Below are 27,163 nucleotides of genomic sequence, written 5' to 3' on the forward strand. Positions count from 1 at the left end.
CCCATGAACTGAGAAAAGTCAAGCGTGCAGCTGCCAAGATGCCACCAGTTTGGCCATATTTCAGAGCTGCAACATCACTGGAGTGCCCAAAAGCACAAGGTGTGCAATACTCAGAGACATGGCCAAGGTAAGAAAGGCTGAAAGACGACCACCACTGAACAAGACACACAAGCTGAAACGTCAAGACTGGGCCAAGAAATATCTCAAAGGTTTTATGGACTGATGAAATGAGAGTGAGTCTTGATGGGCCAGATGGATGGGCCCATGGCTGGATTGGTAAAGGGCAGAGAGCTCCAGTCCGCCTCAGACGCCAGCAAGGTGGAGGTGGAGTACTGGTTTGGGCTGGTATCATCAAAGATGAGCTTGTGGGGCCTTTTTGGGTTGAGGATGGAGTCAAGCTCAACTCCCAGTCCTACTGCCAGTTTCTGGAAGACACCTTCTTCAAGCAGTGGTACAGGAAGAAGTAAAACATGATTTTCATGCAGGACAATGCTCCATCACACGCGTCCAATTACTCCACAGCGTGGCTGGCAAGAAAGGGTATAAAAGAAGAAAAGCTAATGACATGGCCTCCTTGTTCACCTGATCTGAACCCCATTGAGAACCTGTGGTCCATCATCAAATGTGAGATTTACAAGGAGGGAAAACAGTTCACCTCTCTGAACAGTGTCTGGGAGGCTGTGGTTGCTGCTGCACGCAATGTTGATGGTGAACAGATCAAAACACTGACAGAATCCATGGATGGCAGGCTTTTCAGTGTCCTTGCAAAGAAAGGTGGCTATATTGGTCACTGATTTGTTTTTGAATGTCAGAAATGTATATTTGTGAATGTTGAGATGTTATATTGGTTTCACTGGTAAAATAAATCATTGAAATGGGTATACTGTATATTTGATTTTTGTTAGTTGCCTAATAATTATGCACAGTAATAGTCACCTGCACACACAGATATCCCCCTAAAATAGCTAAAACTAAAAACAAACTAAAAACTACTTCCAAAAATAGTCAGCTTTGATATTAATGAGTTTTTTGGGTTCATTGAGAACATGGTTGTTGTTCAATAATAAAATTAATCCTCAAAAATACTCATTTGCCTAATAATTCTGCACTCCCTGTATATAGAGTACTAATGAAACTGAAGAAATGGGTTTTGTTGGACCACTCATACATCCTGTATATTACCAATTCTCCATGGGGGGGGGGGGGGGGGGCAAACTTTTCAGCACAACCATAGTGGTCTATATAGAGCACTAAGAGCACGGCTCATACAAAGTCTACCATGATGCTGCAGTGTTCTCAGGAGAATGGCTGGGTCAGAATAGTGGGTTATGGCCCGTACACCATAGCAAGCAGGCTAACCAGTGCCTGGCATCATGTGTTGGTCACCCAGCAGAAGGAGCCGCATGCCTTGGTCCTGTTCTCTTTCCCCCGTAGCGGGTTTCTGGAAAGCCCCCCCATATAGGAATAGACTGTTGCATAGAAACTTAGTGGCCTAGATTTCCTTCCCCGAAACACAAGCGTTAAGTCTTCTCCTGGATGCAGATGTTGGGGAAGAGTTAAGGCTGCGTCTCGTTAGGCAGCACAGGCCAGTCTAGGCTGTTAAATCCCACAGCCGTCTGGGGACTCCCTCCCCCTTCATCCAGCTTCCGATGGAGCCCCCCCTACCCGTGTCTGCTGCCGGCTGAGGGAGGACCAGACTCACTCTCAAGGGTCACTATAAAAAGTCAATCACAGTTGCAGCCCCGCCAGACACACTCCACACGTGTGAGAGACGAGGACACGGACAGGCAGAGACACGCTCAGGCAAGGATGCTGACACAAGGCTACGACATCCCAGTGTCACCATAGTGGTCACATGAGAAGGTCTCTGGAGATAGACGTGGACATTGGGACAGCGAAGAGTCATCAACTTGAAAAATATTTGGTGGTCAATCATCACCATGTCTTTTGCGATGCTGCGCCATGCCCCACCTGCCCGCTTTCTGTATCCCGACATCAGTATGCTTTCTGACGACGATGAAAGCGGCAGCGACAGTTCAGGGTGCGGCGATAAAGCTTTTCATCACTCAATGGACAGGAGTGTCAGGAGAGGAGACAAGAAGTGTTCACGACTGCAGCGAGAAACGCGAGAACCGCGACAACGCCACACGGCCAACGCCCGCGAAAGGGACAGGACGAACAGCGTCAACAGCGCCTTCACCGCCCTGCGCACGCTTATTCCCACAGAGCCCGCAGACCGCAAGCTGAGTAAAATAGAGACTCTACGCCTGGCATCCAGCTACATCTCCCACCTAGGAAACGTATTACTCCTCGGAGATACTTGTGGAGATGGTCAGCCGTGTCACACCAGCAGTCCCTACTACCAACACCACCCAACCACTACCAGCCCCAAACACCGAGACACCGAGCCAGGCCAGCCCAAGCAGATCTGCACCTTCTGCCTCAGCAACCAAAGGAAGCTGGTGAGTAACATCCATCGTAAAATACTGCACTCATATTACAGCGCTAATAATTAGCCGACAGGTATCAGAACAAGTTACAGTCTGAGCAAACACTTCATAAAAAACAGATGTCGGAAAATTATTTCCAGGCCACAGACCAGTGCGCTCTGCAGGATAGACCGTAAAAAACACAAAGCGCTACCATAACAGTATATCATGGCAAGGCCTTCTCAGATCGCATCTCAAATAGTTCTGACCTTAAAAGCTCTGCCCCAAAATCCAATGCCTAGACCGGGACACATGACTCAGGGAAGTGGCATCTCCTTCCCAGAGATCTGACCTGAAAGATGGACACATGACTCAGGTGAGGGAAGTGGCATCTCCGTCCTGGAGATCTGACCTTAATGACGACTCAGGTGAGGGATAGGAATTGGTATCTCCGTCCCGGAGATCAGACCTGAATGATGGACACATGACTCAGGTGAGGGATAGGAAGTGGTATCTCCGTCCCGGAGATCTGACCTGAATGATGGACATATGACTCAGGTGAGGGATAGGAATTGGTATCTCCGTCCCGGAGATCAGACCTGAATGATGGACACATGACTCAGGTGAGGGATAGGAAGTGGTATCTCCGTCCCGGAGATCTGACCTGAATGATGGACATATGACTCAGGTGAGGGATAGGAAGTGGTATCTCCGTCCTGGAGATCTGACCTGAATGATGGACATATGACTCAGGTGAGGGATAGGAAGTGGTATCTCCGTCCCGGAGATCTGACCTTAATGACGACTCAGGTGAGGGATAGGAATTGGTATCTCCGTCCCGGAGATCAGACCTGAATGATGGACATATGACTCAGGTGAGGGATAGGAAGTGGTATCTCCGTCCTGGAGATCTGACCTGAATGATGGACATATGACTCAGGTGAGGGATAGGAAGTGGTATCTCCGTCCCGGAGATCTGACCTTAATGACGACTCAGGTGAGGGATAGGAATTGGTATCTCCGTCCCGGAGATCAGACCTGAATGATGGACATATGACTCAGGTGAGGGATAGGAATTGGTATCTCCGTCCCGGAGATCTGACCTGAATGATGGACACATGACTTACATGAGGGATAGGAAGTGATATCCCCTTCCCGGACATTTTACCTGAATGATGGGACACATGGCCGGTGAGGGATAGAAAATGGTATCTTCTTCATGGAGATCTAAATGATGTAAACAGGACTCAGGTGAGGGATAGGAAGTGCCATCTCTTCCACAAGGATCTGACCCCCGAGATGGAGATGGACTGCAGATTAAGGCTAGGGAGGCATCTCTTTCCCAAGAATCTGATCAGAGTTGGGCACATGACTCCAGGCGAGGGATAGGAAGTAGAATCTCCTTCCTGGAGATCTGATCTGAATGATGGAAACATGACTCCAGCTGAGGAATAGGAAGGATCTCCTCCCCAAGGATCTGACCTACAGAGTTGGATGCATAACTTCAGGTGATGGATTGGAAGTGTCATCTCATTACCCGGAGATGGACACATGACTCTGGCAGGGGATCACTTTATATCCCTCACCTGCAAAAGGATCTGAACTCTGAGCTGGGCATCCGAGTCCTGGTGGGTGATAGGAAGGGGTATCTCCTTCCCGGAAATATGACCTCAGTGCGAGCTACATGACTCCAGGTTAGGAACTGCAAGTGGTATCTCCTCACAAGGATCTGACCTCAGGACACATCACTCTAGGCGAGGGATAGAATGTGGTATCTCCTCCCCAGAGATATGACCTTAGGACTGGTGAGAAATCGGAAGGGATATCCCCTTCCCAGAGATCTGACAATTTACTACAGGCAAAGTATAAGACACGGTATTACTCCAGGCAAGTGAGATGAGGGGTAGGAAGTGGTATTACTCCAGGTGAGGGGTAGGAAGTGGTATTACTCCAGGCGAGGGGTAGGAAGTGGTATTACTCCAGGCGAGGGGTAGGAAGTGGTATTACTCCAGGTGAGGGGTAGGAAGTGGTATTACTCCAGGTGAGGGGTAAGAAGCGGTATTACTCCAGGTGAGGGGTAGGAAGCGGTATTACTCCAGGTGAGGGGTAGGAAGCGGTATTACTCCAGGTGAGGGGTAGGAAGTTGTATTACTCCAGGTGAGGGGTAGGAAGTGGTATTACTCCAGGTGAGGGATAGGAAGTGGTATTACTCCAGGCGAGGGGTAGGAAGTGGTATTACTCCAGGTGAGGGGTAGGAAGTGGTATTACTCCAGGTGAGGGGTAGGAAGTGGTATTACTCCAGGTGAGGGGTAGGAAGTGGTATTACTCCAGGTGAGGGGTAGGAAGTGGTATTACTCCAGGTGAGGGGTAGGAAGCGGTATTACTCCAGGTGAGGGGTAGGAAGCGGTATTACTCCAGGTGAGGGGTAGGAAGTGGTATTACTCCAGGTGAGGGGTAGGAAGCGGTATTACTCCAGGTGAGGGGTAGGAAGTGGTATTACTCCAGGTGAGGGGTAGGAAGCGGTATTACTCCAGGTGAGGGGTAGGAAGTGGTATTACTCCAGGTGAGGGGTAGGAAGTGGTATTACTCCAGGTGAGGGGTAGGAAGCGGTATTACTCCAGGTGAGGGGTAGGAAGCGGTATTACTCCAGGTGAGGGGTAGGAAGCGGTATTACTCCAGGTGAGGGGTAGGAAGCGGTATTACTCCAGGTGAGGGGTAGGAAGTGGTATTACTCCAGGTGAGGGGTAGGAAGCGGTATTACTCCAGGTGAGGGGTAGGAAGTGGTATTACTCCAGGTGAGGGGTAGGAAGTGGTATTACTCCAGGTGAGGGGTAGGAAGTGGTATTACTCCAGGTGAGGGGTAGGAAGTGGTATTACTCCAGGTGAGGGGTAGGAAGTGGTATTACTCCAGGTGAGGGATAGGAAGTGGTATTACTCCAGGTGAGGGATAGGAAGTGGTATTACTCCAGGTGAGGGGTAGGAAGTGGTATTACTCCAGGTGAGGGGTAGGAAGTGGTATTACTCCAGGTGAGGGATAGGAAGCGGTATTACTCCAGGTGAGGGATAGGAAGTGGTATTACTCCAGGTGAGGGGTAGGAAATGGTATTACTCCAGGTGAGGGATAGGAAGTGGTATTACTCCAGGTGAGGGGTAGGAAGTGGTATTACTCCAGGTGAGGGGTAGGAAGCGGTATTACTCCAGGTGAGGGGTAGGAAGTGGTATTACTCCAGGTGAGGGGTAGGAAGTGGTATTACTCCAGGTGAGGGGTAGGAAGTGGTATTACTCCAGGTGAGGGGTAGGAAGTGGTATTACTCCAGGTGAGGGGTAGGAAGTGGTATTACTCCAGGTGAGGGATAGGAAGTGGTATTACTCCAGGTGAGGGATAGGAAGTGGTATTACTCCAGGTGAGGGGTAGGAAGTGGTATTACTCCAGGTGAGGGGTAGGAAGTGGTATTACTCCAGGTGAGGGATAGGAAGCGGTATTACTCCAGGTGAGGGATAGGAAGTGGTATTACTCCAGGTGAGGGGTAGGAAATGGTATTACTCCAGGTGAGGGATAGGAAGTGGTATTACTCCAGGTGAGGGGTAGGAAGTGGTATTACTCCAGGTGAGGGGTAGGAAGTGGTATTACTCCAGGTGAGGGGTAGGAAGTGGTATTACTCCAGGTGAGGGATAGGAAGTGGTATTACTCCAGGTGAGGGGTAGGAAGCGGTATTACTCCAGGTGAGGGGTAGGAAGCGGTATTACTCCAGGTGAGGGGTAGGAAGCGGTATTACTCCAGGTGAGGGATCCCAGATCAGCACTCTGCCCCTCTTCTCTATCCTCTGTGCTGAGGTGAAGATGACATGAACGTTCTAGACGTAGAACACACAAGCAGTGGAAACCAGTGATGTCATCCATGAGTAGCCAATCATGTGATTGCTTTTGTTTTCTGATTCTGCTGCAGAGAACTGCCGGCTCAATGACCGGCACACTGACAGACAAAGGGGGGACACGGGGTTCAGCTGAACACACCCCGGGGTCCCTCTACCAAGGAGGCCACAGAGCATCTTTCTACAGACTCCAACCAAAATGTGAGGTCCTGTGTATAGTGAATAGGACCCTCTCCCATCCCCCCAGATCACCATTAATCAGCTCACTTTTCAGTGTTCTTAGGTCAGTTTTCAGAGGAGTAACGACCAATCAGCTGAGTGTGTGATCCGACACCGCGCTCCATGAATTAGAGGTAGTGCTAGTGAATGGAGGACGATCGATGAGGAATTATTTGTATGATGGAGATCACACCAATCCAATATTCTGCCTCTTACTTCACTGACCCCCCGTACACCCCATTCCAGACACTTCCCTGACCCCCGTACACCCCATTCCAGACACTTCACTGACCCCCGTACACCCCATTCCAGACACTTCACTGACCCCCGTACATCCCATTCCAGACACTTCACTGACCCCCGTACATCCCATTCCAGACACTTCACTGACCCCAGTACACCCCATTCCAGACACTTCACTGACCCCCCGTACACCCCATTCCAGACACTTCCCTGACCCCCGTACACCCCATTCCAGACACTTCCCTGACCCCCGTACACCCCATTCCAGACACTTCACTGACCCCCGTACACCCCATTCCAGACACTTCCCTGACCCCCGTACACCCCATTCCAGACACTTCACTGACCCCCCGTACACCCCATTCCAGACACTTCACTGACCCCCCGTACACCCCATTCCAGACACTTCACTGACCCCCCGTACACCCCATTCCAGACACTTCACTGACCCCCGTACACCCCATTCCAGACACTTCACTGACCCCCGTACACCCCATTCCAGACACTTCCCTGACCCCCGTACACCCCATTCCAGACACATCCCTGACCCCCCGTACACCCCATTCCAGACACTTCACTGACCCCCCGTACACCCCATTCCAGACACTTCACTGACCCCCCGTACACCCCATTCCAGACACTTCACTGACCCCCGTACACCCCATTCCAGACACTTCACTGACCCCCCGTACACCCCATTCCAGACACTTCACTGACCCCCCGTACACCCTATTCCAGACACTTCACTGACCCCCCGTACACCCCATTCCAGACACTTCACTGACCCCCGTACACCCCATTCCAGACACTTCACTGACCCCCCGTACACCCCATTCCAGACACTTCACTGACCCCCGTACACCCCATTCCAGACACTTCACTGACCCCCGTACACCCCATTCCAGACACTTCACTGACCCCCGTACACCCCATTCCAGACACTTCACTGACCCCCCGTACACCCCATTCCAGACACTTCACTGACCCCCCGTACACCCCATTCCAGACACTTCACTGACCCCCGTACACCCCATTCCAGACACTTCACTGACCCCCCGTACACCCCATTCCAGACACTTCACTGACCCCCGTACACCCCATTCCAGACACTTCACTGACCCCCCGTACACCCCATTCCAGACACTTCACTGACCCCCGTACACCCCATTCCAGACACTTCACTGACCCCCGTACACCCCATTCCAGACACTTCACTGACCCCCGTACACCCCATTCCAGACACTTCACTGACCCCCCGTACACCCCATTCCAGACACTTCACTGACCCCCGTACACCCCATTCCAGACACTTCACTGACCCCCCGTACACCCCATTCCAGACACTTCACTGACCCCCCGTACACCCCATTCCAGACACTTCACTGACCCCCGTACACCCCATTCCAGACACTTCACTGACCCCCCGTACACCCCATTCCTGACACTTCACTGACCCCCCGTACACCCCATTCCAGACACTTCCCTGACCCCCGTACACCCCATTCCAGACACTTCACTGACCCCCGTACACCCCATTCCAGACACTTCCCTGACCCCCGTACACCCCATTCCAGACACTTCACTGACCCCCCGTACACCCCATTCCAGACACTTCACTGACCCCCGTACACCCCATTCCAGACACTTCACTGACCCCCCGTACACCCCATTCCAGACACTTCACTGACCCCCGTACACCCCATTCCAGACACTTCACTGACCCCCCGTACACCCCATTCCAGACACTTCACTGACCCCCCGTACACCCCATTCCAGACACTTCACTGACCCCCGTACACCCCATTCCAGACACTTCACTGACCCCCGTACACCCCATTCCAGACACTTCACTGACCCCCGTACACCCCATTCCAGACACTTCACTGACCCCCCGTACACCCCATTCCAGACACTTCACTGACCCCCGTACACCCCATTCCAGACACTTCACTGACCCCCCGTACACCCCATTCCAGACACTTCACTGACCCCCGTACACCCCATTCCAGACACTTCACTGACCCCCGTACATCCCATTCCAGACACTTCACTGACCCCCGTACACCCCATTCCAGACACTTCACTGACCCCCGTACACCCCATTCCAGACACTTCACTGACCCCCCGTACACCCCATTCCAGACACTTCACTGACCCCCCGTACACCCCATTCCAGACACTTCACTGACCCCCGTACACCCCATTCCAGACACTTCCCTGACCCCCGTACACCCCATTCCAGACACTTCCCTGACCCCTGTACACCCCATTCCAGACACTTCACTGACCCCCCATACACCCCATTCCAGACACTTCACTGACCCCCCGTACACCCCATTCCAGACACTTCACTGACCCCCGTACACCCCATTCCAGACACTTCACTGACCCCCGTACACCCCATTCCAGACACTTCACTGACCCCCCATACACCCCATTCCAGACACTTCACTGACCCCCCGTACACCCCATTCCAGATACTTCACTGACCCCCCGTACACCCCATTCCAGACACTTCACTGACCCCCCGTACACCCCATTCCAGACACTTCACTGACCCCCCGTACACCCCATTTCAGACACTTCACTGACCCCCGTACACCCCATTCCTGACACTTCACTGACCCCCCGTACACCCCATTCCAGACACTTCACTGACCCCCGTACACCCCATTCCAGACACTTCACTGACCCCCGTACACCCCAGACACTTCACTGACCCCCGTACACCCAATTCCAGACACTTCACTGACCCCCGTACACCCCATTCCAGACACTTCACTGACCCCCGTACACCCCATTCCAGACACTTCACTGACCCCCCGTACACCCCATTCCAGACACTTCACTGACCCCCGTACACCCCATTCCAGACACTTCACTGACCCCCGTACATCCCATTCCAGACACTTCACTGACCCCCATACACCCCATTCCAGACACTTCACTGACCCCCCATACACCCCATTCCAGACACTTCACTGACCCCCCGTACACCCCATTCCAGACACTTCACTGACCCCCGTACACCCCATTCCAGACACTTCACTGACCCCCGTACACCCCATTCCAGACACTTCACTGACCCCCCGTACACCCCATTCCAGACACTTCCCTGACCCCCCATACACCCCATTCCAGACACTTCACTGACCCCCCGTACACCCCATTCCAGACACTTCCCTGACCCCCCATACACCCCATTCCAGACACTTCACTGACCCCCCGTACACCCCATTCCAGACACTTCCCTGACCCCTGTACACCCCATTCCAGACACTTCACTGACCCCCCATACACCCCATTCCAGACACTTCACTGACCCCCCGTACACCCCATTCCAGACACTTCACTGACCCCCCATACACCCCATTCCAGACACTTCACTGACCCCCGTACACCCCATTCCAGACACTTCACTGACCCCCGTACACCCCATTCCAGACACTTCACTGACCCCCGTACACCCCATTCCAGACACTTCACTGACCCCCGTACACCCCATTCCAGACACTTCACTGACCCCCGTACACCCCATTCCAGACACTTCACTGACCCCCGTACACCCCATTCCAGACACTTCACTGACCCCCGTACACCCCATTCCAGACACTTCCCTGACCCCTGTACACCCCATTCCAGACACTTCACTGACCCCCCGTACACCCCATTCCAGACACTTCACTGACCCCCCGTACACCCCATTCCAGACACTTCACTGACCCCCGTACACCCCATTCCTGACACTTCACTGACCCCCCGTACACCCCATTCCAGACACTTCACTGACCCCCCGTACACCCCATTCCAGACACTTCACTGACCCCCGTACACCCCATTCCAGACACTTCACTGACCCCCGTACACCCCATTCCAGACACTTCACTGACCCCCGTACACCCAATTCCAGACACTTCCCTGACCCCCCGTACACCCCATTCCTGACACTTCACTGACCCCCCGTACACCCTATTCCAGACACTTCACTGACCCCCGTACACCCCATTCCAGACACTTCACTGACCCCCGTACACCCCATTCCAGACACTTCACTGACCCCCCGTACACCCCATTCCAGACACTTCACTGACCCCCGTACACCCCATTCCAGACACTTCACTGACCCCCGTACACCCCATTCCAGACACTTCCCTGACCCCCCCGTACACCCCATTCCAGACACTTCCCTGACCCCCCGTACACCCCATTCCTGACACATCCCTGACCCCCCGTACACCCCATTCCAGACACATCCCTGACCCCCCCGTACACCCCATTCCTGACACTCCCCTGCCCCCCGTACACCCCATTCCTGACACTTCACTGACCCCCGTATACCCCATTCCAGACACTTCACTGACCCCCCGTACACCCCATTCCAGACACATCACTGACCCCCCGTACACCCCATTCCAGACACTTCACTGACCCCCGTACACCCCATTCCAGACACTTCACTGACCCCCGTACACCCCATTCCTGACACTTCACTGACCCCCGTACACCCCATTCCAGACACATCCCTGACCCCCCGTACACCCCATTCCAGACACATCCCTGACCCCCCGTACACCCCATTCCAGACACTTCACTGACCCCCCGTACACCCCATTCCAGACACATCCCTGACCCCCCGTACACCCCATTCCAGACACATCCCTGACCCCCCGTACACCCCATTCCAGACACATCCCTGACCCCCCGTACACCCCATTCCAGACACATCCCTGACCCCCCGTACACCCCATTCCAAACATTCACCTGACACTCATACACCCCATTTCCCAACACTCATCTGACCATTACACAACCCCATTTCCTGACACTTTTACACCCCTTTTCCTGACGCTCATCAGACACCCCATTTCCTGACGCTCAGGCTGTACAGCAGATGTGTATGCGTTACCCCCGTACTATGAAGACTTCCAGTAGTGACGGGGCCGAATCCTGGGAGATCCAACCTTCTCCTACAGGACAGGAAATTAGAAGTAATGTACGGAAAGGCAGAATGAGCCCCCAATATTCATACTGAAAGGTCCTCCTGATTATGTCACCTATTAAAAGGAGACCTCCAGCTGTATCCAGGCTGGAAGTACATAAGAAATGACTGAAGCGGAAGAGGGGACACAGGAAGAAACAATGGTGTGAAGGAACCAGGAATACACTATAGCAGCACTATGTATGTGTGAGGGCCACATGAAGGGTCGGTACCCAACCAGGCACCAAACCTCCTACATACTCTGATCTGTCCCCAACCAGAAACCAGACCTCCGATCTGTCCCCAACCAGAAACCAGACCTCCGATCTGTCCCCAACCAGAAACCAGACCTCCGATCTGTCCCCAACCAGAAACCAGACCTCCTACATACTCTGATCTGTCCCCAACCACAAACCAGACCTCCGATCTGTCCCCAACCACAAACCAGACCTCCTACATACTCTCATCTGTCCCCAACCAGGAACCAGACCTCCGATCTGTCCCCAACCAGGAATCAGACCTCCGATCTGTCCCCAACCAGGAACCAGACCTCCTACATACTCTGATCTGTCCCCAACCACAAACCAGACCTCCTATAGACTCTGATCTGTCCCCAACCAGGAACCAGACCTCCGATCTGTCCCCAACCAGGAACCAGACCTCCTATAGACTCTGATCTTTCCCAACCAGGAACCAGACCTCCGATCTGTCCCCAACCACAAACCAAACCTCCTACATACTCTGATCTGTCCCCAACCAGAAACCAGACCTCCGATCTGTCCCCAACCAGGAACCAGACCTCCTACATACTCCGATCTGTCCCCAACCAGGAACCAGACCTCCGATCTGTCCCCAACCAGGAACCAGACCTCCTATAGACTCCGATCTGTCCCCAACCAGGAACCAGACCTCCTACATACTCCGATCTGTCCCCAATCAGAAACCAGACCTCCTATAGACTCTGATCTGTCTCCAACCAGGAACCAGACCTCCGATCTGTCCCCAACCAGGAACCAGACCTCCGATCTGTCCCCAACCAGGAACCAGACCTCCAATCTGTCCCCAACCAGGAACCAGACCTCCTACATACTCTGATCTGTCCCCAACCAGGAACCAGGCCTCCGATCTGTCCCCAACCAGGAACCAGACCTCCTACATACTCCGATCTGTCCCCAATCAGAAACCAGACCTCCTATAGACTCTGATCTGTCCCCAACCAGGAACCAGACCTCCGATCTGTCCCCAACCAGGAACCAGACCTCCGATCTGTCCCCAACCAGGAACCATACCTCCTACATACTCTGATCTGTCCCCAACCAGGAACCAGGCCTCCGATCTGTCCCCATCCTGGAACCAGACCTCCTATAGACTCTGATCTTTCCCAACCAGGAACCAGACCTCCGATCTGTCCCCAACCAGGAACCAGACCTCCTATAGACTCTGATCTTTCCCCAACCAAGCATTAGACCAAAATCGATTCACCATCTACATACCCCCATAGAATGTATGAAGGCCATGTACTTTGTACTTCTACTGTGCACACCAGTCGAACAATAGTACCTCCATATGATCCCTTACTAAGATTTTCATACCCATGAAAGTTCTATAAAGTTTCCGACTAAATTAGATGACTTATTACAGCAGAAGCCTCCCTTCCTTCTGCGGTCTGTCCTCTTTTTTTTTTTATTTAAAGTAAATACTCATATTTGTCCCCGTATTTCTCAATATTTCAGCCACTTCACCGTGCAGACAGTTCTCCAAATCAGATCTCATACATCCTCCAATATTATACAGAATAATAAACCTCATCTCACTGCAGCCTCCAATATTATTATAATATTAATTATCATCTCACTGCAGCCTCCATAATAATAATAATAATCCTCATCTCACTGCGTCCTCCATAATAATAATAATCTTCATCCCACTGCGTCCTCCATAATAATAATAATAATAATTCTCATCTCACTGCGTCCTCCATAATAATAATAATAATAATAATAATAATCCTCATCCCACTGCGTCCTCCATAATAATAATAATAATAATCCTCATCCCACTGCGTCCTCCATAATAATAATAATAATAATCCTCATCCCACTGCGTCCTCCATAATAATAATAATCCTCATCCCACTGCGTCCTCCATAATAATAATAATAATCCTCATCCCACTGCGTCCTCCATAATAATAATAATCCTCATCTCACTGTGTCCTCCATAATAATAATAATAATTCTCATCTCACTGCGTCCTCCATAATAATAATTCTCATCTCACTGCGTCCTCCATAATAATAATAATAATTCTCATCTCACTGCGTCCTCCATAATAATAATAATTCTCATCTCACTGCGTCCTCCATAATAAAAATAATAATAATAATCCTCATCCCACTGCAGCCTCCATAATAATAATAATTCCCATCTCACTGCATCCTCCATAATAATAATAATAATAATCCTCATCCCACTGCGTCCTCCATAATAATAATAATAATAATCCTCATCCCACTGCGTCCTCCATAATAATAATAATAATCCTCATCCCACTGCGTCCTCCATAATAATAATAATAATAATTCTCATCTCACTGCGTCCTCCATAATAATAATAATCCTCATCCCACTGCGTCCTCCATAATAATAATAATTCTCATCTCACTGCGTCCTCCATAATAATAATAATCTTCATCCCACTGCGTCCTCCATAATAATAATTCTCATCCCACTGCGTCCTCCATAATAATAATAATAATCCTCATCCCACTGCGTCCTCCATAATAATAATAATAATAATAATCCTCATCCCACTGCGTCCTCCATAATAATAATAATCTTCATCCCACTGCGTCCTCCATAATAATATTAATAATAATAATTCTCATCCCACTGCGTCTTCCATAATAATAATAATAATAATTCTCATCCCACTGCGTCCTCCATAATAATAATAATAATAATAATAATCATCCTCATCCCACTGCGTCCTCCATAATAATAATAATCCTCATCCCACTGCGTCCTCCATAATAATAATAATAATAATAATAATCCTCATCCCACTGCGTCCTCCATAATAATAATAATTCTCATCCCACTGCGTCCTCCATAATAATAATAATAATTCTCATCTCACTGCGTCCTCCATAATAATAATAATAATAATCCTCATCCCACTGCGTCCTCCATAATAATAATAATAATAATAATAATAATCCTCATCCCACTGCGTCCTCCATAATAATAATAATAATAATCCTCATCCCACTGCGTCCTCCATAATAATAATAATAATAATCCTCATCCCACTGCGTCCTCCATAATAATAATAATAATAATCCTCATCCCACTGCGTCCTCCATAATAATAATAATCCTCATCCCACTGCGTCCTCCATAATAATAATAATAATAATAATAATCCTCATCCCACTGCGTCCTCCATAATAATAATAATAATAATAATAATAATCCTCATCCCACTGCGTCCTCCATAATAATAATAATAATAATCCTCATCCCACTGCGTCCTCCATAATAATAATAATAATAATCCTCATCCCACTGCGTCCTCCATAATAATAATAATAATAATCCTCATCCCACTGCGTCCTCCATAATAATAATAATAATAATCCTCATCCCACTGCGTCCTCCATAATAATAATAATAATCATCCCACTGCGTCCTCCATAATAATAATAATAATCCTCATCCCACTGCGTCCTCCATAATAATAATAATAATAATCCTCATCCCACTGCGTCCTCCATAATAATAATAATAATAATCCTCATCCCACTGCGTCCTCCATAATAATAATAATAATAATCCTCATCCCACTGCGTCCTCCATAATAATAATAATAATCCTCATCCCACTGCGTCCTCCATAATAATAATCCTCATCTCACTGCGTCCTCCATAATAATAATAACTATAATAATCCTCATCCCACTGCGTCCTCCATAATAATAATAATAATAATCCTCATCCCACTGCGTCCTCCATAATAATAATAATAATAATCCTCATCCCACTGCGTCCTCCATAATAATAATCCTCATCTCACTGCGTCCTCCATAATAATAATAACTATAATAATCCTCATCCCACTGCGTCCTCCATAATAATAATAATAATAATCCTCATCCCACTGCGTCCTCCATAATAATAATAATCCTCATCCCACTGCGTCCTCCATAATAATAATAATAATAATCCTCATCCCACTGCGTCCTCCATAATAATAATAATAATAATCCTCATCCCACTGCGTCCTCCATAATAATAATAATAATAATCCTCATCCCACTGCGTCCTCCATAATAATAATAATAATCCTCATCTCACTGCGTCCTCCATAATAATAATAATAATCCTCATCCCACTGCGTCCTCCATAATAATAATAATAATCCTCATCTCACTGCGTCCTCCATAATAATAATAATAATCCTCATCCCACTGCGTCCTCCATAATAATAATAATAATCCTCATCTCACTGCGTCCTCCATAATAATAATAATAATAATCCTCATCTCACTGCTTCCTGCGATGTACGGGAAGAACTCATAAGGAGATATAAGAGGAATATTCAGGAATGATCGGAACATGTCCGTTCTCCTGGCCTCCTCTCCAGGGAGCCTCACTTTATATCTCTATACAAATCAGTATATTGAAGTATTTTACTTCACTGACATACGATTGGCTGCTGTGGGTCAGTGAATTATATGGAAGAGTCCAATTTAGGGCGAGCCGGGGCAAGGGGCACAAGGGAGAGAATGTGAGATACATTGGCTGGAATATTACAGAGCTGGGTCACCAATAAGAGCTTCTACTGGAATCAGGGATGACTCCAATTCTGGCACTGGTCTCGGTTATAAATCCCAATGACACCACCAACACCGTAACCATACACCAACATCAACAGAACCACGTGAGCCGTGTATCAGGGGTCACAATTCATCCGTCCATCACCCCTCCACCACACAAGGGAAAGACAGACGATGCCCCCAACAGACCCCAGAGGCGAATTTTAGAGATGTTGCGGAAGTGAAGTCTACAAGCCATTGGATTTGGGGCTGATAGGACCGGTCAGAGTCCAGGATTACACCGAGTACCCTGGCATGGGGGGAGGGATTGATGGTTGCATAACTAATTTTGATAGAAAAGTCACGGAGGGGGGCATGGGCGGGGGGGAAAAGTCATGGAGGGGGGCGGTGTAGATAGAGCAGAGGAGGGGTCCAAGAACAGAGCCTTGGGGAACCCCCAAGGGTTGGGATAATATTCCACTGATGGAGAGACAGATCGGATCTGGAAAATTCTGGTTGACGGTAGCAAGGAAGAAAATAACGGGAATGATGACCGGCTCTGGGAGATGGAATTCTTCCACACATTTACTGGACGATGTTGCAATGTTTGCGGCCATAAAAAGGTCCATAATGGCCAAAACAGATGATCAGTGACATTACCCAGAATGCCTCACTACATGGGGACTTCCTGAAAGACACCATGTTCTTCAGATATCATCATTGTGGTGACATATATTAGATGACACTCGGCATAACACTCACCCACCTCAAAAAAAATAGATGGCCTAATGGGGCCATGATGGGGGGGGGGGGGGGAACATAGCTCCATTCGATTCACCACCAGGGTCCCCTGGGACAGCCCCTTCCAGCCTACGCCTTTCCTCATCCTTATGGAAAATTCCATTCTGATCTACCTCTACACACTCCAGGACAGCCACTTTCGATCTTACACCCCCTCCATGGTCCTCCAGAATAGCTCCATCCAAACTCAACCCCCCATTGCCATGACCCTCCAAGACAGCCCCTTCCCATCATTAACTACTCTTCAGCATTCCAGATCAGGCCCTTCCGATTAAACCCCCATGGGTACTACAGGACAGTCCCTTCCAATTAACCACCAACAGCTTTTAGGATCAGCACCTTCCGATAATCCCCCACCCCCATTGGCCCTCCAGGACAGCCCCTTCCAATTAACCCACCCCCCCCCCCCACATCCGTGGCCCTCCATGACAACCACTTCCAATTAACCCCCAACAGCTCTCAGGGGCACCATTCGATAAACCCCCCATGGCCAAGCAGGACAGAGCCTTCCAATTAACTCTCCAAAATCCTCCAGGACAACCCCTACCAATTAACCCCCCCATGGCCCTCCAGGACAGCCTCTCCCAATTAACCCACATGGCCCTCCAAGACAACCCCTACCAATTAACCCCCCCCATGGCCCTCCAGGACAGCCCTTTCCAATCAACCCCCACCAGCTCTCAGGGACAGCACCTTCCGATAATCCCCCACCCTCATTGGCCCTCCAGGACAGCCCCTTCCAATTAACCCATCCCCCCCCCCCCCACACCCGTGGCCCTCCATGACAACCACTTCCAATTAACCCCCAACAGCTCTCAGGGGCACCATCCGATAAACCCCCCATGGCCCAGCAGGACAGACCCTTCCAATTAACTCTCCAAAATCCTCCAGGACAGCCCCCTTCAATTAACCCGTCTATGGCCCTCCAGGACAGCCCCCTTCAATTAACCCGTCTATGGCCCTCCAGGACAGCCCTTTCCAATTAACCCTCGGCAGCCTCCAGGACAGCCCCCTCTGATTAACCCTCCACAGCACTACAGGACAGCCCCTTCCCAATCTACCCCTGCAGCCCTCCAGGACAGCCCTTGCAGCCTGGGGCACAAGCCAGCTCTGGGCAGAATGGCGGCCAATACTGGAGGATTTTAGTTTGTGTGTGACCCTCAGGAGCAGCCGGGTTCCGTTCTAGCTGGCTGTGTTAGGATAAATTTGCTGGAGGAGTTGGGAACATGACTTTAGGGGGTATTTACTAAGCGGAGAGGGGTGAGGAAGGCTGTACTGAGCAGAGCCTGTCAAGGTAAGATGAATGGATTTGATGTTCTCCATATCATGGTAGCAATATAGAGATGAACAAATTCCTCATCTGCTAGATTTACGAGAGAATGAAGTGAGATATTGATGAGCAGTGGGCGTTTATTCAGCGCCACCAATCACAAGCCATGTCTGCTCTGCCCTGACCGGGAGCTAGTAAAGGGGAAACCAGGTTGCTATGGGTTACGGCAGCTCTTTCTATGGTGGTAAATCTGCGGTCTGTGCATTGAGCAGATGTGGAATCTGAGCCACGTCCTCTGGAGATCCGGGTGCCACCTGCTCCTGGTTTAGGGGTCAGTGCCCACCCTCCCCTGGCTGCGGCAGACCCGGTGTTTGCGCTGGCTCTAGGACTGTTATGATTTGGGGTTGGCGGGAGGCGCTGCGTGTTTTCTGTTTGACTATTCTCCGCTCTGTGTAATTTGCTGTACTTTTTGCCTTTATATATTTACTCTAGAAGCCCAGAAAAACCTCATAAAATGGAAATAAATGCTGGCAGTTGACTGTCAGCCGGAGCCTCGGGAGGGATCCTGGACGCGAGGCTCGCCTGCCGCACTCAGACAAAATGGCTTTGTGGACAGGCGGAGACTTTGCCCAAATTTTCCATTTTTAAGTAGATTGTAAAAAAAAAGTTCTTCTCCAGAGTGAGTTAGTGGAAATCGAGCGAATACCAGAAGCGTCACGTAAACATCCCGGTGAGGAATGTGGGGATTTAGTGTGTCAGTACAGACAGAGCCCCACACCGACACTCTCATCCAGGGCCAAGCGTTTAAAGGGCCAACAAAGCCGTCACCACCTCTAATGTCACCACTCGTCAAGACGGCTTCTAGAATACCAGCTGGTGACGTGGATTCATAATGGAGAAAAACTCGCTCCATGAGGGACACGGTGCTTCCATCACAAAACGGGATGGTTGTGGGACACAAATAGTCCTATCAGAAGATGGGACGGTGGTGGGACACAAATAGTTCTCCTATCAGGAGATGGGACAGTGGTGGGACACACATGGTGCTCCTATCAGGAGATGGGACGGTGGTGGGACACACATGGTGCTCCTATCAGGAGATGGGACGGTGGAGGGACACACATGGTGCTCCTATCAGGAGATGGGACGGTGGAGGGACAAACATGGTGCTCCTATCAGGAGATGGGACGGTGGAGGGACACACATGGTGCTCCTATCAGGAGATGGGACGGTGGAGGGACACACATGGTGCTCCTATCAGGAGATGGGACGGTGGTGGGACACACATGGTGCTCCTATCAGGAGATGGGACGGTGGTGGGACACAAATAGTTCTATCAGAACATGGGGTAGAGATGGGACACAAATGGTTCTCCTATCAGAAGTTTGGACTTTTGTGGAACACAAATGCTGCTCCTATCAGAAGATGGGATAGTAGTGGGACACAAATGGTTCTCCTATCTGAAGATTGGACGGTGGTGGGACACAAATGGAGCTTCTACCAGAAGATGGGATGATGGTTGTAGGACACATAATTGGTGCTCCTATCAGGAGATGGGACGTGGAGATACACACATGGTGCTCCTATCAGACATAGTACAGGAGACGGTCAGAGACTGGAGACATACTATAGGAGACGGTCAGAGACTGCAGACATAGTACAGGAGACGGTCAGAGACTGCAGACATAGTACAGGAGACGGTCAGAGACTGGAGACATACTATAGGAGACGGTCAGAGACTGGAGACATAGTATAGGAGACGGTCAGAGACTGGAGACATACTATAGGAGATGGTCAGAGACTGGAGACATACTATAGGAGATGGTCAGAGACCGGAGACATAGTATAGGAGACGGTCAGAGACTGGAGACATACTATAGGAGACGGTCAGAGACTGGAGACATAGTATAGGAGACGGTCAGAGACTGGAGACATACTATAGGAGATGGTCAGAGACTGGAGACATACTATAGGAGATGGTCAGAGACCGGAGACATAGTATAGGAGACGGTCAGAGACTGGAGACATACTATAGGAGATGGTCAGAGACCGGAGACATAGTATAGGAGACGGTCAGAGACTGGAGACATACTATAGGAGATGGTCAGAGACCGGAGACATAGTATAGGAGACGGTCAGAGACTGAAGACATACTATAGGAGACGGTCAGAGACTGCAGACATAGTACAGGAGACGGTTAGAGTCTGGAGACATAGTATAGGAGACGGTCAGAGACTGGAGACATACTATAGGAGACGGTCAGAGACTGCAGACATAGTACAGGAGACGGTTAGAGTCTGGAGACACTACATAAGACTGCACAGCTTTCACCCTCCCCACCCAATAATGACTTTTTTTTGTCTCGGCAGGGAAAGGACAGAGAGAGGAAGACGGCGATCAGAACCTAATGGCAGCTCTGGGGGACCCCCACAGACACCCCCAGACCACAGCCTGAAGGTATGACAACTAGAAGCCAGAAAAAGAACTCCGGCCAATCACAGGGGAGAGACCACCACAGCTCCGAGAGAGAAAGAAGATTGAACAGGACGCATGTATCTTTAGGCCAGATTTTCACCTCCACCCAAAGCCTCCAACAGGGGCCCGAATTCTTTCTATAAGGACTGGTCAGTATGTGCAGGGGGCGGGGCATGCACTGATCACCAATTTTATATAAGCTTCCATTGGTCTCCAGCCAACACCACAACTGAAATAAAGGCACAGTCCACTCCATACATCTGCCCTGTTTATATCATATTCTGCAGTACCTCGTGGGCGGGTCTACTCCCTCTGTATCTTTCTCCCCCGTGTCAGAGATAGGGAGGAGCTTGCAGTGGGCGGGACTGGGAACACCTGGCTTCCTATTTTATAGGTCTGAATAACTGTGGTTCCCAGATTACCAACAACAAGCAGAAGGGGGATTCCGGGAGGACAACAAAGTCCATTCCAAAGACAACTACTCCACCCATCACCCCCCCAGGCTGGGCGGAAGTACAGAATGAAGGCGTTATGGTATATGCAGGTGCCATGGCTGCCCATTTACACCTTTCTCTGGAGTCAGAAGAGGGATGCAATCCTCCTGAAGGTGTGCCGACTGTCATCGAACTTTCCCGAATCTCCAGAAACTGGCTGTAAGCGGAGTGACATCATATTTTATAATCTAGAGGACAATGTATGGGGGGTGGGGGGGTGACAGATGTGATATATGGGGCTCCTGGCCTCCACAATGTATCTATGTGTCTTATTTATCAATAAAGAGATCAAGGTGATAATCAGTGTGGCCCGAACTCATCAATGGTGGACACTACTACCCTCATCATTCTACACCCAGTACTACCCCCATTATCTTCTCTATGACACACCATCATACTCTACTACTACCCTCATTATTTCACTTCTTCCACCAACCCCCATCCCACTCCTTCCACTACCCCTACCCCATCATTCAACCAACCCCATCATTCTTCCTCCACTTCCACCCCTGTTATACTCTCACCATTACCGACACCCCCCTCATACTCTCACCAGTACCCCCACCCCATCATACTCTCACCAGTACCACCACCTCCGTCATACTCTCACCAGTACCCCCACCCCATCATACTCTCACCAGTACCCCCACCCCATCATACTCTCACCAGTACCACTTCTCCCGTCATACTCTCACCAGTACCCCCACCCCATCATACTCTCACCAGTACCACCACCTCCGTCATACTCTCACCAGTACCACTTCTCCCGTCATACTCTCACCAGTACCACCACCTCCGTCATACTCTCGCCAGTACCACCACCTCCGTCATACTCTCACCAATACCCCCACCCCATCATACTCTCACCAGTACCACTTCTCCCGTCATACTCTCACCAGTACCACCACCTCCGTCATACTCTCACCAGTACCACTTCTCCCGTCATACTCTCACCAGTACCACTTCTCCCGTCATACTCTCACCAGTACCACCAACCCCTTCATACTCTCTCCAGTACCACCACCCCCTCATATTCTCACCAGTACTACCATCCCTATCATACTCTCTCTACTACTACCACCCCCATCATACTCCTTTCTCTACCATCTCCTCTTCATACGCTCGCTACTTCTTCCATCATCACACCACAACCCCCATCACACACTCTTTACCATTACCACCCTATTATCCTCTATTAACTACCACTGTCTTCATAACAATCTCCCAAAACCACCACTCAATCATTCTCCACCCTCTGCTACCACTTCATCATAGTCTCCGGACTACTACCACCCCACCATACTCCTTCCATTACTGCCACCTATATCATCCTCCCCCCACCACTACCACTTCATCACAGTCTCCCCACTACTACCACCCCCACCATACTCCTTCCATTACCACCACCTCTATCATCCTCCCTCCACCACTACAACTTAATCATAGGCTCCCCACTACTACCACCCCCACCATAGTCCTTCCATTACCACCACCTCTATCATCCTTCCCCCACCACTACCACTTCATCATAGTCTCCCCACTACTACCACCCCCACCATAGTCCATCCATTACCACCACCTCTATCATCCTCCCCCCCCCCCCACCACTACAACTTAATCATAGTCTCCCCACTACTACCACCCCCACCATAGTCCTTCCATTACCACCACCTCTATCATCCTCCCCCCCCCCACCACTACAACTTAATCATAGTCTCCCCACTACTACCACCCCCACCATAGTCCTTCCATTACCACCACCTCTATCATCCTCCCCCCCCCCCACCACTACAACTTAATCATAGTCTCCCCACTACTACCACCCCCACCATAGTCCTTCCATTACCACCACCTCTATCATCCTCTCTAACCCGATCATTCTCTCTCTATTACTACCATCCCCATTATCCCCTCTCCACTACCACCACTCCCATCATGATAAGTGTACTCCTTGTCTTCTGCCCCTCATTCCAGTACACAGTCTATGGGGGGTGAATTCAGATGATGGTTCTCAGTGCTCTTCTGGGTTCATGAGTTGGCCCCTCCCACTGCGGGGTGACATGGACAGATGATGGTTGGGGTGTCAGGATGGAGCTGTGCGGAGCGGAGGGGGTTAAGTGATGGGAGAAGAGAAGAGAGTTGTAGGAAAATCCTCCTCAGATCCGCTGGGGTTTGGCAGCTTCACCTTCATTCCACCCCGAACTCCGCCAACTGCCCCCTTCCAACCCCGGGAGGGAGAGAAGGGGGTTAACCATTAACCCCTGCACTGCCAGAGGCTCCCCCAGCCAGAAATTAACCTCCACACTACCAGAGGCTCCCCCCCTCCAGGCCAGAAATTAACCTCCGCATTTCCAGAGGCCCCCCCCTCCAGGCCAGAAATTACCCCCACACTGCCAGATGCTCCCCCCTCCCGGGCAAAAAATAACCCTGCACTGCCAGAGGCCCCCCCCCCTCCCGGCCAGAAATTAACCCTGCACTGCCAGAGGCTCCCCCCCTCCCAGCCAGGAATTACCCCTGCACTGCCAGAGGCTCCCCGGCCAGGAATTACCCCCGCACTGCCAGAGGCTCACACACCCCCCAGCCAGGAATTACCCCCACACTGCCAGAGTCCCCCCCTTCCGGCCAGGAATTACCCCCACACTGTCAGTGACTCCCCCCCCCTCCCGGCCAGGAATTACCCCACACTGCCAGAGGCTCACACACCCCCAGCCAGGAATAACCCCTGCACTGCCAGAGCCCCCCCCCCGGCCAGGAATTACCCCCACACTGTCAGTGACTCCCCCCCCTCCGGGCCAGGAATTACCCCACACTGCCAGAGGCTCACACACCCCCAGCCAGGAATAACCCCTGCACTGCCAGAGGCCCCCCCCGCCAAGAATTGCCCCCACACTGTCAGTGACTCCCCCCCCTCCGGGCCAGGAATTACCCCCACACTATCAGAGGCTCACACACCCCCAGCCAGGAATAACCCCTGCACTGCCAGAGCCCCCCCTCCCGGCCAGGAATTACCCCCGCACTGTCAATGACTCCCCCCCTTCCCGGCCAGGAATTACCCCCGCACTGTCAATGACTCCCCCCCCTTCCCGGCCAGGAATTACCCCCGCACTGTCAGTGGCTCACAAACCCCCAGCTAGGAATTAACCCCGCACTGCCAGAGAGTCCCCCCCCCCCAGCCAGGAATTACCCCCACACTGTCAGTGACCCCCCCCCCCTCCCGGCCAGGAATTACCCCACACTGCCAGAGGCTCACACACCCCCAGCCAGGAATAACCCCTGCACTGCCAGAGGCCCCCCCCCCCCGGCCAAGAATTGCCCCCACACTGTCAGTGACTCCCCCCCCCTCCGGGCCAGGAATTACCCCCACACTATCAGAGGCTCACACACCCCCAGCCAGGAATAACCCCTGCACTGCCAGAGCCCCCCCCCCCGGCCAGGAATTACCCCCACACTGTCAGTGACTCCCCCCCCTCCCGGCCAGGAATTACCCCCACACTGCCAGAAAGTCCCCCCCTCCCGGCCAGGAATTACCCCCGCACTGTCAATGACTCCCCCCTTTCCGGCCAGGAATTACCCCCGCACTGTCAATGACTCCCCCCCCCTCCCAGCCAGGAATTACCCCCGCACTGTCAGTGGCTCACAAACCCCCAGCCAGGAATTACCCCCACACTACCAGAGGCTCACACATCCCCAGGCAAGGAGTTAACCCCTGCACTGCCAGAGGCTCCCCCATGGCAGGAATTAACCCAAAAACGTGGTTAAAAAAGCCCCTCTACCCCCTTCTTGATGCAGATTTAACTCTTTCACTGCCGGTGAAGTGGAAGATGGTGTCAGTCTATTCCTTTTCAGTAATCTGATCTTTAACCCCCCCACACCCAGCACCCTAGCGGCTGGGCAGAGGGGTAACATCAGGAAAGTCACCCCCCCCCCTCAGGGTTTATCCCTCATAATTGCAGCCAGCACAATGGATGAACTACAGTCCTGGAATACGGTAAGCCCCCCCCCCCCCACTGATATCCATACCGGCTGTGCTGCAGACAGGCCCAAAACGCAGCAAGAGAACAGAGACTCATGTGGGTGGGGGCTGGGGCTGGGGAAGTTGGGCAGATATAACCCAACAGGGAGGTTGTGTATAGGGGAGAGATGGGGGGGGGGGTCTCCAAACTATCCACATCCCCTACAAGGATTGTATCCGGCCCAAAGCCGAGGTCAGCGACACAGACTGCCTATGACCTCCACTTCCACCTGACACGGGGGGGGGGGGGGTCTGATGCAAAGGGGGGGGGGGTGAATCTGGTGGGGACCCTGATGCAAGGGGGGATCTGATGGGCACACTGATGCAAAGGGGGGGATCTGATGGGCACACTGATGCAAAGGGGGGATCTGATGGGGACCCTGATGCAAAGGGGGGGATCTGATGGGGACCCTGATGCAAAGGGGGGGATCTGATGGGGACACTGATGCAAAGGGGGGGATCTGATGGGGACACTGATGCAAGGGGGGGAATCTGATGGGGACACTGATGAAAAGGGGGGGGGGATCTGATGGGGACACTGATGCAAGGGGGGGAATCTGATGGGGCACTGATGCAAGGGGGGGGGGGGATCTGATGGGGACACTGATGCAAAGGGGGGGGGATCTGATGGGGACACTGATGCAAGGGGGGGAATCTGATGGGGACACTGATGCAAGGGGGGGGGGGGATCTGATGGGGACACTGATGCAAAGGGGGGGGGGATCTGATGGGGACACTGATGCAAGGGGGGGAATCTGATGGGGACACTGATGCAAAGGGGGGGAATCTGATGGGGACACTGATGCAAAGGGGGGGGGGATCTGATGGGGACCCTGATGCAAAGGGGGGGGATCTGATGGGGACACTGATGCAAAGGGGGGGATCTGATGGGGACACTGATGCAAGGGGGGGAATCTGATGGGGACACTGATGAAAAGGGGGGGGGGATCTGATGGGGACACTGATGCCAAGGGGGGGGGGGATCTGATGGGGACACTAATGCAAGGGGGGGAATCTGATGGGGCACTGATGCAAGGGGGGGGGGATCTGATGGGGACACTGATGCAAAGGGGGGGGGGGATCTGATGGGGACACTGATGCAAGGGGGGGAATCTGATGGGGACACTGATGCAAGGGGGGGGGGGGATCTGATGGGGACACTGATGCAAAGGGGGGGGGGATCTGATGGGGACACTGATGCAAGGGGGGGAATCTGATGGGGACACTGATGCAAAGGGGGGGAATCTGATGGGGACACTGATGCAAAGGGGGGGGGGATCTGATGGGGACACTGATGCAAAGGGGGGGGGGGGGGATCTGATGGGGACACTGATGCAAGGGGGGGAATCTGATGGGGACACTGATGCAAGGGGGGGAATCTGATGGGGACACTGATGCAAAGGGGGGGAATCTGATGGGGACACTGATGCAAAGGGGGGGGGGGATCTGATGGGGACCCTGATGCAAAGGGAGGGGGTGAATCTGATGGGGACCCTGATGTAAAGGGGGGGTGAATCTGATGGGGACCCTGATGTAAAGGGGGGGGGGGTAAATCTGA

The 27,163-nt window shown here is 51.5% G+C and overlaps 2 protein-coding genes across 2 annotated transcripts in view; one reads left to right on the forward strand and one right to left on the reverse strand.

The window, feature by feature from the left end:
* Positions 1–27,163, reverse strand: part of BOP1 (BOP1 ribosomal biogenesis factor) — a 58,524-nt gene that overhangs the window by 14,980 nt on the left and 16,381 nt on the right. The gene's annotated exons all lie outside the window — the stretch shown is intronic.
* On the forward strand, positions 1,315–21,608 carry SCX (scleraxis bHLH transcription factor). The gene is made up of 2 exons (XM_082276122.1): positions 1,315–2,462; positions 20,994–21,608. Exons 1-2 carry the CDS (start codon positions 1,941–1,943, stop codon positions 21,030–21,032), a joined length of 561 nt encoding a protein of 186 aa, XP_082132248.1. The 5' UTR covers positions 1,315–1,940; the 3' UTR covers positions 21,033–21,608.

Source organism: Pelophylax lessonae (assembly GCF_965119305.1).
Source record: "Pelophylax lessonae genome assembly, contig: HAP1_SCAFFOLD_291, whole genome shotgun sequence".
Classification (NCBI taxonomy): domain Eukaryota; kingdom Metazoa; phylum Chordata; class Amphibia; order Anura; family Ranidae; genus Pelophylax; species Pelophylax lessonae.